Source organism: Marmota marmota, unplaced genomic scaffold (assembly GCF_001458135.2).
Source record: "Marmota marmota marmota unplaced genomic scaffold, marMar, whole genome shotgun sequence".
NCBI lineage: Eukaryota > Metazoa > Chordata > Mammalia > Rodentia > Sciuridae > Marmota > Marmota marmota.
The window spans coordinates 17,736,621-17,752,075 of record NW_026000108.1 but is presented as its reverse complement, the minus strand read 5'-3'; the positions used below and the strand labels follow the sequence as shown (position 1 = coordinate 17,752,075).

The 15,455-nt window shown below is 39.3% G+C and overlaps 1 protein-coding gene across 3 annotated transcripts in view; it reads left to right on the top strand.

Moving 5' to 3' along the window:
* Positions 1 to 15,455, top strand: part of Ppargc1a (PPARG coactivator 1 alpha) — a 438,089-nt gene that overhangs the window by 321,989 nt on the left and 100,645 nt on the right. The window contains exon 1 of one of the 3 annotated variants that reach the window (XM_048784278.1): positions 8,244 to 8,360. The exons of the other annotated variants lie outside the window; for them this stretch is intronic. Coding sequence (XP_048640235.1) covers positions 8,316 to 8,360 — 45 coding nt within the window. The 5' untranslated portion in view covers positions 8,244 to 8,315. Of the gene's footprint in view, positions 1 to 8,243; positions 8,361 to 15,455 lie in introns of those variants that run through there. 3 annotated transcript variants of the gene reach the window in all.

Below are 15,455 nucleotides of genomic sequence, written 5' to 3'. Positions count from 1 at the left end.
TGAGTTGTTCATTACCATTTTACGACCTAGCAACAAGACAATGGCCTTGTCCTCATGTGGCTTGTGTTCTAAATATCTTCTTTAAGTCTCATGTTAACCCGTTCGCATTTCTTCTGCTCAGAAGGTTCTGGATTTGTTTTTGAAAAATAATCACATTATAAATAACAATCCCGAGCTTTTACACATTTCTCTAGTTAACCAACTGGTGATAAAGGGCCTTCATTCTACTTTATTTCATATGCTCACTGACTATGTTGGGTGGTGGGTGGGAACAGAGAGAGATTTAAGGCATTACCATGATTGTTGAGGCTGTCAGGGATCCAATTTGTAGGGCAGGTCATCCAGCTAGAAATTCTTGAAGAGTTGATACTGGAGTCATAAAGTCAAAATGCACAGGACAGCCACACAGGCCAGAAAGTAGAGGATTCACTCTCACAAAGATTTTCTTCTCAAAGAAACTTCAGTTTCTGCTCTTAAGTCCTCCGACTGATCTGCTGTGGTATGCTCACAACTGGTTATAAATATTTGTCCCTTCTACAAAGTACCTTTATGGCAACATCTAAACTAGTGTTTGACCAAATACTTTGACTTCATTGCCTAGCTAAATTGAAACATAAAAATTAACCTTCAGGGGTATTATCTCTTATGTTCCTCATAGAGGTAAGCACTGGTGAGCTCTGCTTTATAGTTAAGGAAACTGAGATGCAGGGAGCCTCCCAGCTTTCCTCAGGCCTCGGGCTGTGAGCTGAGGTCAGAGTCAGGCCAGGGTATGACGAGCTGCTCTCCCACAATGCCTCTTGCCTTGGCCTGAAAAACCCAACTGAGGATCTGCTCTTGAAGCTGTGATCTCCTTAGGGGAACACTCTCTGCCTTTCTCTTTCTCTTAATATTTCCTAATACATTTTTAACTTAAAAATCAGTTTCATTGATTAAGTATTTTTTTCAAACTAATCCTAATGAACTCTTTGTGGGTCAACCTGTCTCTTTTGTGATTATTCAGTTTGTGATTTGTTATGTTTGGGAACATGCAGTTCCCAAAGAGACTCCAGAATCACACTTTTTTAAGAATAGATGCTTTTTGGTTTCAGTCATGTGAGGTAAATGCAGTATGACTTTGCTGTAAGTATCATAATTGTATCCTCCACATGAAAGTTTAAGGTAGATCTCATGTTGATGGTTCTTACCACAATAATAAATGGGTGCTTTTAAAGAGCTACTCTATGCATTTTATATATATTTGTTGATAAAATTCACATTCACTTATCATAATTTCTCTGATCCTTGATGGACCCCTAATTTTATGTCCTATTGGAACTTTATTGACTAGTTGTAGATAAACATGTGTTTCTTAGATAAATTCATAATTGTCTATATCAAAAATCAATAGCAAATACTTTCAGACATGTGGCCCATTAGGAGGATCATCAGATGACTATTAGAAGCTAGCAGTGAGATTAAGTCAAGACTGCGTGTCATGTCTCATCTAAGACCTCAAGTAATCAGAAAACATGGGAACTTATATTACAATTATTCATGCCCACAGCTCTGACCCTACAAGATCACAAATGCCTCATGGATATTTTGTTTATACATATACATAACAACAATGGAAAATATCATGATCTTAATAATACAAAGATAAAACGGGTTATTTTACTGAGTGTTCCCAACACACAGGTTGGTTTTAAAGTGGGGACATGGGACAGACTGTCCTGATAATGCCTCACTCTGTTGCAGCCACGCTGGGTTCTGCTTTCCGTGTTCACTATGTTCTATAGATTCCTTACTTCTTCCATACCCAAAGTTCCCATTCTCTCTGTTAGACTGCATCCCATGAGACTGGGAGCCAGGTCTTACCCAACTCTGTAGCTTAAATCCTTCCCAGTTTTAAGCAGTAAAATTCTAAAACTTTGGCAGGTAATAGGGAGAGTCAATTTGTTGGTTGGAGGCCAAGTGTGTGTTAGGGGCATGACCCCAGAAGCAGGCTGCCCAGGCTCAGGCCCAACCTTCCTGTTTATTGGATATGTAACCTTGAACAATTTCCTTAAGTCTCTGCATCTCAGTCTTTCCACCTGAAAAAAAAAAAAAAAAAAGAGGGAAACATTAGTTCTCATTGCCTAAGAGAATATCTGTGAAGTACTTGGGAAGGTGGTACCTGATATACATTATAACTTAGATATTTAAAAAATATCCTGGTTCCATTTTAAACTACTCTAAGTCTTATTTCTCTGGTCTTCTGGTGACTGGCATTTCATAGGTTAAAGACCAGCTTTCATGTTAAGATCACATTAGCAGCTGTATCTACCACCCACCTTGTTGAGAGTCAAGTCTAAGCTCGCACTACATTTCATATTCATATATATATATATTTCTTTTTCTTTTTCTTTTTGCGTTTCTCTTAGCAGCTAACCCTTGTGTGATTCATCATTTCTCATCAGGACTTTTTATTTTCCAATCCCTTAGCATTAAGGAGAATTACCATTTACCAAATGCCTACCAGGTACCAAGCTAAATGTCTGATCCTTACCTACTCATGAGGATAGTGGTGTCATCTCTATTTTATAGAAGTCCAGGGTTATTAAGTATCTCAAAGCATTCAAAAAGTTAAGAATTGTCACGGCCTAGTTGTGTCTCATGTCAATGGAAAAGCTGTCTCTGCCTCCTTATCTTTCCTCTCTCTGTCTGACACCTCTCTAAGGTCCCAGCAATCCCCATCCCTGGTAGCCCACCAATAGCCAGAGGAATACACATGCTACTTTCCAGACAAGAACGACCCTTGCAGTCCTTTGTTTGGGATCCCAGAACTTGTATTAGGAGGTCCATGAATGGGTGGTTAAGATTGTGGCAAACCTTTGCTGTTTTCCTGTATTTTCATGTTGGTATCCATAGGGATTGCCCAATACGACACTATCTATCAGTCCAAGCCCCCAGCAAAGCAGGACACCTAGTTGGGCATCAAAACTCTTCCTTTGAAACATTATGCTATTTGATCTTTTAAACTAATCATTGAAACACCCATTATAACAGAGATCAAAACTTTATTGGGCATCTCTGTATGTTCATAATTTAGTGATGAGTCTAGTTTTAATTTTGAATTATATATGGGGCAGTGGTCTATAAAAGTCTTTGTAGGGCCTGGCTATATTTATAAGGTTAATTAGATCTATTTTCAAGCTCTTAACTGAACCCGACCCTTCCTTCCCCAACACACTCACTATTGTTGTATTGGCATGTGGATCTTTGATTGATTGTGTGTCTGACTCTAAGACTGTGAATGCTTTTGGAGAAGATGGTCATAAAACCTTATACAAGTTGAGCACCTAGCATATTCCTGGGCCATCTTTTGGAGCATATCAAATTCTTGCTGAGGTTTCCCCTTTTCTCTTGTGTTCTACACAGTTGCAGATACATATAATTCACACATGGGCTATATGTGAGAGGTCTGTGGAGTGTGTCTTTGTCATAGCATGACAGAGATAAAGAAATTATCTCTGTCTTAACCTCATTGGAATCTGTTGTTTTTTTTTTCTTTCTGGTATCCAGGATTGAACTCAGAGTCACTTACCCACTGAGGACATCCCCAGACCATTTTATATTTTATTTATAGACAGGGTCTTGTCAACTTGCTGAGGCTGGCTTTGAACTTGCAATCATCCTGTCTCAGCCTCCTGAGCCCCTGAGATTATAGGTGTACACCACCACACCTGGCTTACTGGAATTTCTTTACTCAAGAATTTTTAGATTAATTTTAATTTTTTAGGGTCATCTTTATCTAGCTTTACAAAGTGAAAATAGTCTGAATAGTTAATATCTACAGATTGAACATCCCCATTCCAAGTTTGAAAGCCAAATTTTTGAAACTTACCATCATATCACAAGTGGAAAATTCCACAGCTGATAAGTTTCAGCCCAAACACAGGTGCAATAAAAGTATTGTATGACATTACTCTTCAGAATGTATAAGGCATTATGTGAAGCATAAAAGAATTTGATGTTTAGAATTGAGTCCCATCCCCAAAATATCTCATTCCATATATGCAAGCATTTCAAAATCCAAAACAAAATCCAAAACAAAAAAAAGGATCTGAAAGACTTCAGGTCCCAAGCACTTCAGATAAAAAACACTCAGCATATACTAGGCAGAGTTCATGTCAGGGAGAAGGAAGTCCATTGTGCACCCTTGGACATGTCTAAAGTTACTGTCTAAGACTATAAATATCAACTGCAGACATGAATTGAAGAGACAGATTCCTTGTGGTTAATTTTTCCAAGCAGGATGATATTTTCTTTTCTGTTCTCTGGTCCTCTTTCAAGTGTCAGTGGTTATTGATAATATTTAGAAAAATAACACATGGATTTTATGAATATATCTCTTCTCTCCTATGTCACCAACTTATTTTACTTATTTATAACTCTGGGCATTTATAGAGTCATTTTATGATGCAGACATTCAGTGCTTATAATCAATCCAACTTTCAGTTTTGTTTTTTTTTTCCCCCATGGGGAATTCACCTGGTTTGGGAGGTTTTTTTAAGTTTTGATATTTTATATGTAATCTTTGATGATTTTTTTTCCTGTAAAAACCTAAAGAGATGTTGGAAATTGGAAACAGGCATTGCTACTAGTTCTTTTAAAAGAGCTTGTTTTGTGGCAATTTGCACAGTATCTTTCCTCAGCTATTTGCCCAAACTTGCAATGATTAAGCATTGGTTCTTGTGAATCCAATCTCATTTTATTTCCATTTCAAAGGTTTTGAGTTGTTTTTTTTTTTTCTTTCATGCATTGGACTTTAGAAGGGCCTCTCTCTTACGCATTTATTGTGCAGGCTTACCTTGTGCTCTGGGCAGCATTGCCTCCTCTCCTCTCCATGTGCAAGGCACCCAAATGGAAGCATGAGCGTTTCCCTGTGTTTGTGTCTTCGTAAATCCCAAGTCTACTCCAAGGAATAAAAAGCACAGAAGCTTATTGCACATATTTTATAATCAATATCCCTGAGTAAGGAGAGAGAGGAAAGCTGTGAGGACAGAAAACTAGTTGAAGCCTCTTAAAGGAGGAAATGGGCACCACCTCCAGGCACTCTGGAGGTCTCCTTATCTATGTGTGTCCTTTACATAATCCTGTTGGATTCTGATGAAAAGCTTGTGGGCTAGATATTATTCTCATTTCCCACCTGGAAGACACTGAGACTCAAGACAAGCTGATCAGCTCAATCTGTGGTATTGCCGTAGTGTGGACAGAGTGGACTTCACACTCCTGGTCCTGTCTCTGCTTGTTTGTCTTTGGTGAGGACACCTCAGCTCAGCCAGTGTGTTCCATGTCCACCTGAGCTCTCATTCTGTTTGAAGTGTGTGTTCCTGGCAGCATAATTTGCATAAACAGAAAAGGATGATGAATGTGAACTTGGCCTAATGCTCTTGATATTGCATAACCAAAAGAGTGCAACTTTTCATTTTCACTAAGTTATACAAGTCAGTGTGGTTTTGGTTTTGGTCTTAGGTGTGGTAGTGATAGTGGCTGTGGTTAGCTGAGAATGAATACTCCCTTGCCTACTTCCTCAAATAGCCATAGGCCATCCCAGATTGCCTTTGGTCTTCCAGGCTCCAGAAGGTGTGCAGACATCAGGGGAGGCAGCCTACTCTGACTCTGTGTTCTGGGCCATTTATTCTGAACACTCTTTCATTGTTGGCCCAAAGGTCTACCAGAGGATGCAGGTATTTTGGACCTCAGTTATAATTGCTGTAAAACCAGGGCCTTGAAATCCCCAAAGCCCACATTTCTTTAGGTTCAATGAATTTCTATCTTTTTTTTCTTTTTTTACATTTCTATAATCAGAGGAGTTTTGAAAACCACATAGTTTAGCCTCTCTCTAAAGACTGGCACCATAAGAGTTTTGAATGTCCCAAAACTATGTGACCTTGTCATAGTTGACCACTTTTCCAAGCAAAGTTTATAAAATATCCATTAGAAGTTGATTTTAATATTGCTGCTGACAGGTGAAACTATGGTCTATTTGTCAAGATCTGTTCCAGATTAGATAAACAGATTACATATGCTTCATGGTATAGACTTGGCCTGCATGCTCATTTGTAGCATATAAAACATCTTCAAAATATGGTTTGCCTTGTGTTCTAATTATGTGTTAACTCTGGACCTTGTTTGGAGTTGCCACTTCAAAAGGAGTCTTTCATTTCATTTAAAGAGAAGGGCGGTATTATAGTCAGAGCCCTTTCTCCTTTGGGGTTGCTCTTCAGTGTCCTGAATCAAACACCCCAAGTTCACTTTATAGGTTGAACTGCAGAGAGAGTTGCATTCTCTTAAGTGACACATCAGATCAAGTTCATAGACACTTGTAGAAGGTCTTCCTTTGATCAGAGCAGGGTGTCTGATCAAACTTGTAGGCTGTGTTCTTAATCTATTTTTCAAATATCCTCAGTGGTTTTAGCTAGATATTTGTGCTTTTTTACTGCCCTTGTGAACTTGAAACTGTGGCTCCCTTTCGATTTGTGGTGAAATTCCTAGATATATAAGTTATGTGCCATTTTTCTGCACAGCCAGTCAGTAAGAGCAAAATGTTTGGAGTCAGACAGAATTGGCCTCACAACTCAGTCTCCCACACACCTGTTTTCTGTCTTTAGAAAAGTTTCTTAGTCTCTCTAACGTCCAGTGAACTCATCCCTAGAATCAGCAGAATAATAGCACTTACTCCTTCCATTAGGGTAAGGATTAAGATAATCCACCTAACTGCTTAGCATATTGCTTGGCAAAATATGCATGCACCAAAAGCTGATGTCATTTCTTTATGACACTTACTTTCACACTTGCCGAAAGACCTACAGACTATGTAGCAGAGAGGACCTGGTTTTTTCCAAGTTGGAGGTTAGGGGGCAGCAGGAGGACTTTGCTTCATTTTCCATTCTTTAGACTTGTTTATTACAGTCGTAGGTTACCATGGAGACGTTCAGGATTAAGATGGCATTATTGAGTTAAGCATTCAATGAACACCTCCGGAGAGAAAAGCCATAACATGTATGCATGCCATCGCAGTTTCCAGAAGAAAAGGTTATAGGGGAGAAGTTGCCGCCTTCCTTGTCTCCGAGTTCTCTGAATTCACGGAAAACTAGGATCAGGAGTTGAAACTCAGATCATCTCCCTACTTTTGCCCCTGTGTAGACCATTCCAAAAAGTTGTCGATAGTTAGGGTCTGAGTCTCAAAACCGCAGCCCCTCTTTACATACCAGGGAATGTGGCTTTCTGAAATAGATTCTGAAGTCGAAAAGAACTGTGAGTGTTTTTGAGGAGGGTTGACCTCCTTTCATGCCACTTACTGTGAATTAAAGCTGCGAGGGGGAACTAGTTTGGGCTTGTGGTACAGCACTTAGCAGGCTGCTGCCAGGGAACAAGATTTGTGTTTCTAAGGCGATACAACAAAAAGGAGAATGCTTTAAGAGCCAGTGGCTGTCAGAGTGTAAAAGTATCTATGTTCCGAAAGGGAAATAGAAGCTGAATTAAGTAATTTTATACACACGTTACAGGGTGCCCTTCTGCTAGTCATTCTTAAATTCTAAAGCAAATAGTTGTGACCACAAAGGGCTCAGTCCATCTCAGCTGATTTTAGCTGGCAGACTCAAACTGGATATGATTGGTATTGACCTGCCCTATGCATGTGATTTTAAGATGGTCTGACTCTTGTCTGTCATTCTGTTGAGTTGTATTAATAACAGGGAACAAAGGGTGACATAGTCCAGCAGAGGTCTGGGCAGTCACTTGACTACATATTCTGAATAAACCAGAGGAGGAAAACTGTAGTTCCTCCAACTAGGACAGCAAAGCAGAGCCTTTCCCAGTAGTTTTAATGCCAATAACAACCTGTTGGCAAATGCGTAGCCGGTTATTGGCACGCAAGTATGCCCCAAACGGGTTTGTTGGATAAAGTACCATCCTAGGATAGAATCCACAAGGAGAGTGCACCCAGGAAAAATTACAGTACTGCTATATTTACTTAGTGCCTCTGCACTAGGGTTTATTTTCCACAGTTGGAAAGGGAACCACCTGTCTCAACTGCTGATGTCAGAGAGCTCCCTCGAGACTCAGGGCTGTTGGGAAGCACATGATACTGTACATATTTGCTCTTACGTCCATATCTGGCTAAGATTAGGTTTCAAATTTGTGCCCTATCGTGGAGTTCATTGAGCAGTGACTCTGAGGTGCCCTCGTACGTCACTGTACCCTTGTGAATTAAAAAGTAGCAAGTGTAAGCCCCCGTTGCAAGCATTTCCCCAACTAGTGATTCAAGTATTTGCACTGCAGTAAAATGAATGACACTCGTCCTGGGGTTATCGTCTATGGATTCAATTTTGGAAGTGAGTATCAGGAGGAATTATCTTTGTACCTAAGAGCTTTTGCGCTGTTGTTATTTGGGGCTTTGCTTTATTTCTATGGGTGAGAGTTTAAAAAAATATATTTATCAGGGGCTGGGGCTGGGGCTCAGTGGTAGAGCATTTGCCTAGCATGTGTGAGGCACTGGGTTTGATTCTCAACACTGCATATAAATAAATGAATAAAATAAATATTTTTAAAATATTTAAATATTTAAAAATATTTATCAGATTTGGAGTTTTATCTCTATATTATCAAAGAAACAATTAAAAAAAAGATTAATCTGTAGTATGCTTTTGTTTATTCCTTAAGCTGGTAGTGTACCAAAGTGAAGAAATTGTTGTAAAGTAAATGAAATGCCTAATTAGAAAAGACTGGATATTATGACTGTGCATTTCAGACGATCTATTGTGGTCATTTGTCTTTGTTTGTTTGTTTTAAGATTTTTTCAGGGGCTGGGGATGTGGGCTCAGTGGTAGAGTGCTCGCCTAGCATGCATGGGGCACTGGGTTCGATCCTCAGCACCACATAAAAATAAAAGCATTGTGTTGTATCCATCTACACCTAAAAAAAAATAAATAAATATTAAAAAAAAGATTTTTTCAGAGGTGTGTAACTCATTCTTCCAGTTCTTGGTGCCTGGGAGGGAATGAGGCCTTTTAAATGTAGCTCCCTAAGGAAGTACGAGGGCCACTTGGCTGCACATCTCCAGGGAGTAGGTTTTGTGTCACAGTCAGGGGCTCACACTCCAACTCTCCCACTGACTATACAATTGTAGGAAATATGATGCCATCAACTTTACTCAAACATTTCATAAAAATAGAATCGTTACCAACAACGGCAGAGGCAGAAGGCTTGCTATTAGTGAAGTTGTTCATTATTTTAATCGAGGCTTGCACCTGAATTTGAATATCTTTACCAACTTGCAAATTATATGGTTATTACACAAAATAGGTGGAAAACAGAATCTGAGGGTATAAATTACATTCTTGGGTCACATCAAATCAATGTCTTATTAGGGATCAGTACCAGGGTTTTTAATTCCCAGCCTTCCTATGATGCACACTTTCAATTAAATTTATATCTGAAAAGATGCTTGGTATCTTTTTCTCAAATTCTAAAAATAGAGTAAATAGGCTAGGCTAAGACCCCTTGGTTCATCTAATCTTTCCTCTAGTGTAGGATTTTCCTCTGAACCATTAAAAGTGTTATAATATATGATTGATATTAATTAGTTTTCTGTAAAGTACTGCACTCCTTAACATGAACTGAGCTAGAAATAAATATATTACCATGAATTAAGATTTTATTAGTTGAGAAGAAGAATTAGATGAAGGCACCTATGTGAAATCCTAAGTACAGGCGTCAAATTGAATTAATGCCAGCACTGCCTTGAGATTAATTTGAGTACTGAATAAGAAATAGTATACCATAACATAACTGTGTTTACTGAATCATTTTTGGCATCGAAAACTAAGACTACATTATAGATGCAACAACAGGCTTTTCTCCCTTGGAAGAGAGAGGGTAATTAAAGTAAATGCTACCCTCGGAAAAATGCCTCTAGTCTCCAGGACCTAAAGAGTCTTCTTGAGAACGTTGCATCCTTGTATGTATCTGGACTTTGCATCCTGGGTGATGCTCTGGCCATCTCCTGCCTCCTATTAGAGTTTTACAATGCAATTGGTTCTATTGCCACCCTCCCAGTTCTGGAATACTGGATAAACCTCACTTTACACATTTGCATCTCATTATTATGTATATGTTTTGAAAAGGTGCAGAAGGTGCTGGAAAGATTTATGGGATTGCCCCAGGGATGTTCTAAAAGGGATTCCTAATGATTTTGTAAGGAGGATGGATTGCATAGCATTTAATACAGGACCATGCAAGCTGAGCATGTGAAGCTCCCAGATTACTCCTTAGACTATGATGGGAGTGGCGCCCCCTGCAGTTGTGCCCTCCTGTGGCTCTGCTCTACCTCTATGACTCCTTTAGTTTTGAAATTCCTTAAGCCTGTAATTCATTAATTTGATTTGCATCTAGGATATCCCTGGTAATTTAAATTCACTGTCAAATAGGAATATTATGCACATCTTGCATATAACCTTAAATTTTCTAGTAACCCCATTTTGAACAGATAAATTTAATTTTAACAATATCTTTTATTTAACACAATATATCCAAACTGTTTTATCAACATGCAATCTATTAATTATTAATGAGATATTTTGCAGTCTGTTTTTCATAGCAAGACTTTGAAACCGCAGGCATGGTTTTCATTTATAGAACATCTCTATTTTGACTGGACACATTTCTAGGGCTCAGGAGTCCCCTGTGGCTAGTGGCTACTGGATTGGTCAATACAGTGTTCAACCTGTCTCCATACTTGTCAGTACTCCATTACACAGAGAAATTACTTTAAAGAACCCTTAAATATGGATGATGAAATATAATAAATCCTTTATGTCATTTTATCAATTGAAAAAGTGATTGTATGATTGTCCACATATTTTCAAGACATGAATGCCGAGAAAATGTAGCTGATAGGCCACTGGGGTTAAAATTGGCTGTATATTGAGTTTTGTGTGTTTGTGTGTGTGTGTATTTTAGTTGTAGTCAGACACAATACCTTTATTTTATTTATTTATTTTCATGTGGTGCTGAGGATCAAACCCAGCATGGTGAGTGCTCTGCCACTGAGCCACAACCCCAGCCCCACGTTGAATTTTTTTGATCCCTTGGCTTTGTTTTCCATTCTGCCTTCTGTGTGTATTTCAGATATCATCATTTAACATGATTTGATACTTTGGTGATTCCTCCCACATTTGCAAACTCACGGTGTCTTGTCAGTTTTCATGCACCATATGGATGTCTTGTTTCTTAACAGAGAGATTCTTGAAAGACTCTTGGTTCAAATAACATCATGGCCGGCCTCTTGGAATCAAATCTGTTTTCTGCCCTTGCTGCTTCTAGTCTCTTTAGAGAGAGAGTCAGGTCAGAACTGGTATGAAGCTGTGGTTTTTGTTTTTCTATTTTTTTTTCTTTTCTTCATGTAATCAGAGAAACCAACAGGCACTTGGCATCCCTGTGTCTCCACCACTTGTGATGATTCTGTCATGCATAGAAAGTCAGCTTAATATAGGACTTAAAGAGAAAGTCTGCTCTGCTCTGCTCAGCTTCTAGAATTTTTACTTATTTATTTTTTAAGATAAGGAAGCCAGGCAAAATGCAAACTCATACATCCACTATAATATTGCTTGATTTTCAACTGAGTTTTAAATACTCATACGTGAATAACAAGTATCACTATTGAGTACTTCTATGCCAAGCACTGGACTCATATAATCTCATTTAACCCCAACGCCAAACATGTAAAGTGGGCATTTACATTGCCATTTTAAAAAATAATGGGCTTGAGGTTCAGCTAGTGTCAATTCAGATACTTGAGACCTCAGAGGTGGGTTAGAAGTGGCAGGTGACTCTAAGGTCCATGCTCTCAGAGAGGGGAACAGCATCGTCAAGCCAAGTCAATGACCTCCTTCAACAGTGAACTTTGAAGCAAGGATAAAAGTACTAATAGTTTCGATTTGGGAGATTCCCTTATTGTATTTGTTCAAGAAATTCATGCAGACAACACCTAAACCTGTACCATCTTTTGACAGAAGAGAAAATAGATCTAGAAAGTTTAGTGGCTTTGTCTAAAGTCAAAAAAAAAAAAAAAAAAAAAAAACCAACCCCAATACCAGGTTTTTTGATTCCTGACCCAGTGCTATTTGTCTGAGTGGTTTAGTGGCCTATTAAAGAAGATAGTTGAGTGTGGGGGATTTTTTTTTAATTAAGAAAAAGAAAAATACTTTTGTATAGAAATATTTCTTTTACTTCTTTGTGTATTTTAAACTTTTCATTGAAATATAATATGGATTTTGTAAAGTGCCCATACCCTTAGGGTTCAGATCAATGAATTTTCCTAACTGCTCAAGCCCATATAACCAGCACTAACAACAAGGAGACCACAACTGGGTCCCAGAGTCTGTCGTGCCTGGCTTCCTGCCCCCAACAAGGGCCTCCTCTCTCCTGACGTCCAGCCACATAGATTAGACATGTCTACCTCGGGGTTTCGTAGAAAGGAAATCATAAGCAAGGCACTCTTTGTGTGTGAGTCTGAGTGTCACATTATATAGTTATTGTCCACTTCCTGGCACAGAGCAGTTCACTCATTCTCAAGCTTTTGAAGTATTGGAGACCCAACAGACATTTTATTGTAGGTTTATTTAACATTAATGATTAATTTTTTAAATGGGGGGATTATTAGCCATGTTTTGTTTGATTCAGTCTCAAGACAAAATAACAACTCTGAGATTCGGTACCTCAGTGGTTGCAGGTAGGACAGGTCCCCGCGAGCCACTCTTGTCTTGTGTTCTTATGTAATATGTGACATTGGGTAATGTGATCGAGAGACAAAGAGCACACATGCTGAAAATACCCACGGGAGAGCGCCGGGCCGGAGTTCCCACTTCATTGCTTTGTACGGCTGTGCAAAAGGTTAGGTGTGGCCTATTTTTAGGTGTCCTGCCTGGAAAGAAATCTACTAAGATGGATGGTAGAAAGTTCCATCCCAGAGCTGTTAGGGATTTTTGTTTTGAAAGGAGGTAGGAAAAGAATCCACTGTGATCCTCCACTCGGACAAAGAGCAATCTGGACTCTATAGTATAGTTTGTTTAAAAGGGAAACTCCTATCAAGTTCCTTTTGCAGATTGTCTTACAGGCACAGAAATCAGGCTTCCTTAGGTTAGTTTTTTTTTAATTCCTTTTCTTCAGTGGCAGGTAAATGTGAAGTTAAGTATGTTGTGCTGGTGAGTTTGCTCGTGAGAGCAGGGCATTGAGGGGAGGAGCCGGTGGTTTATCAAGCCATTGTTCTGACTGAGGTTTATCATTTACCTGGTCTAACTTTGCCTACTCCACGTTATCATTGCTCTTTCTCCAAATTCTCTGGTAGGGAATTTAGTGTGCCTGCTGCTGTTCATTCAGCCCTAGAAGGAAACCTCCAAGCTGGGTGGTGCAGGATAGCACTGAAGCTCAAACCCTTTATGTCTTGCTACAGGGGTTTCCATGTAGAAAGAAAAGAGTTGAAGAGTAAAACTCTGTAACCCTCAGGTATACATAAGCCATCCATCCTGTGACATGGCCTTGATTTAACATATTTGCTCATAATGTCGTGATAAAATATTTTCAGCATATCACCTTCTTTTCTCTCTCCACACCCTACAGTAATCTCTTAGGTGATTCCCCCCTAAATTAAAAAGACATAGGATCTTATTTTATTAAATAAAATGATCTTTTTATTTAAGGGGGCAGCACTCTGATATTAGGAGGGAAAAGGGGTGACTTAAAACCCTTATTTCCCCCAGATGCTGCAAAACTTACTCATATTTACAAAATCCTAAATTTAGAATCCACCTTCTTTTCTAAATCTGAGTAACACTATTTCTTTTTTTTTTTTTTTTCACAAAACCAGAGCACATGTTGATATATCATATTGCACACATATGCAGATGTAAGAAAACAGTAACTATCAGTTGTGTGTTTCTCACATTTACTGTGCAAACAGACACTTGGTCTTACATGTGACTTGTGCCACTTGGTAGAATTAATGATCAACAGTATGAGAGCTGCCTTTCTCTGGTAAGCTACCTGGGATTTGTAAGAAACCCATGTGTATAGAAAACATCCTCCTTCTAGCCAACAGCTAGCTTTAAAGTATTATAGTCCCAGGTTTCTTCTGTTCTTTTTCTAGAATGGTTAGTAGTTAAATATCTGTAGTGCGATAAAGCTGTGCTTTCTCAGCAAAGTTTACCACCAGTTAGCTTTCTTGCATGTTGTCCCTGATTCCCAGCGTCCGTGCAATGACACATTTGGAGTCACCTTGTGCAGCAAAGCCTTCCCGAGTTGGCTGGGATGCAGTCACACACAGCACTTCAGAGCTGGCCAATATTTTTGGTGTAATTGAATCTGGCCATCTTTTTTGACAGAAAAGGAAACTGAGGCTCAAATTCATTGTGGGAACCGCCCCCAGTCAGATGGCTAGTGAGCGACATGGCTGAGTGAGGTCCCATGTTCCTCCAGCTCATCCTGCCTTCCACTTTGGGCTGAATCAAGAGCCTCAGCGTCACTCTATATATTAGGCAGAATTGAGCCTTATGTGAACTTAAGCCATATGGCCTTGGTTTCAACCTCCTTATTCCCCTTATTACATAAGATTTTTTTTTTTTTTATTGATGGTCAAAATAATTATCACCCAATTGCAGGAAGGGAGATGTGCAGGAGAAACCCAGGAGACTTCAAGAATACCTAAAGTGGTCATGAAGCCTTCATTCTTGGATATAGTCAGACTTCCAGGGGAAGGAAGGTGGGTCAGTCCCTCGTGTGACCTGCAGAGTTCTCCGAGTGAGCTCCCCACCCACAAGCAGGGTTGCAGCATGACAGCCTTTACACAGATGGTTCCCCATTTCTGGACAAGCAGTGTTCTAGAAGTTCACTTCCAAGTTGCTGGTTCGAATCTTGGACTGTGTTTTCCTCCTTAAGTCAATTTCAGGTGTCTCTGATGAAAGCTACCTCTCTCTCAGTTCTTCCCCTAAGTCTTCTCTGCCTGCCCTTTCTGCCTCCCTAGCCAGAAGACAAGACTCTCTTGCTGAGAAATCTCCTTAAGAGTTTCATTATATGACTTTTTAAAGATACTACTGTTCTTTCTCATCTTTCTTTTCTTTTCTTTTCTTTCTTTCTTTCATTTTTTGCTGTATGTCTCTAAACAATATGCTATGCTAGTAAGCTGTGATGAAAAGTGGAAGCTTTTCTATAAATGGATGAAATTTTAACCCGACCAAGAATTTTGAATTTTAATTTTGAAGGGAGAGTTTAACATGACTTGATAATGTGTTGAGAGACAAAGTGAAGACGGTAAGGACATCCGGGATTCAGTTGTTTGGGTCCATGTCTGAGGTGGCTAGTGGTGGTGGATAGATTCTCTGACCCTATAATTCAGGCCTCATAGGGTTCCTACAAGTCAGGCAGTGGCTTTCTTC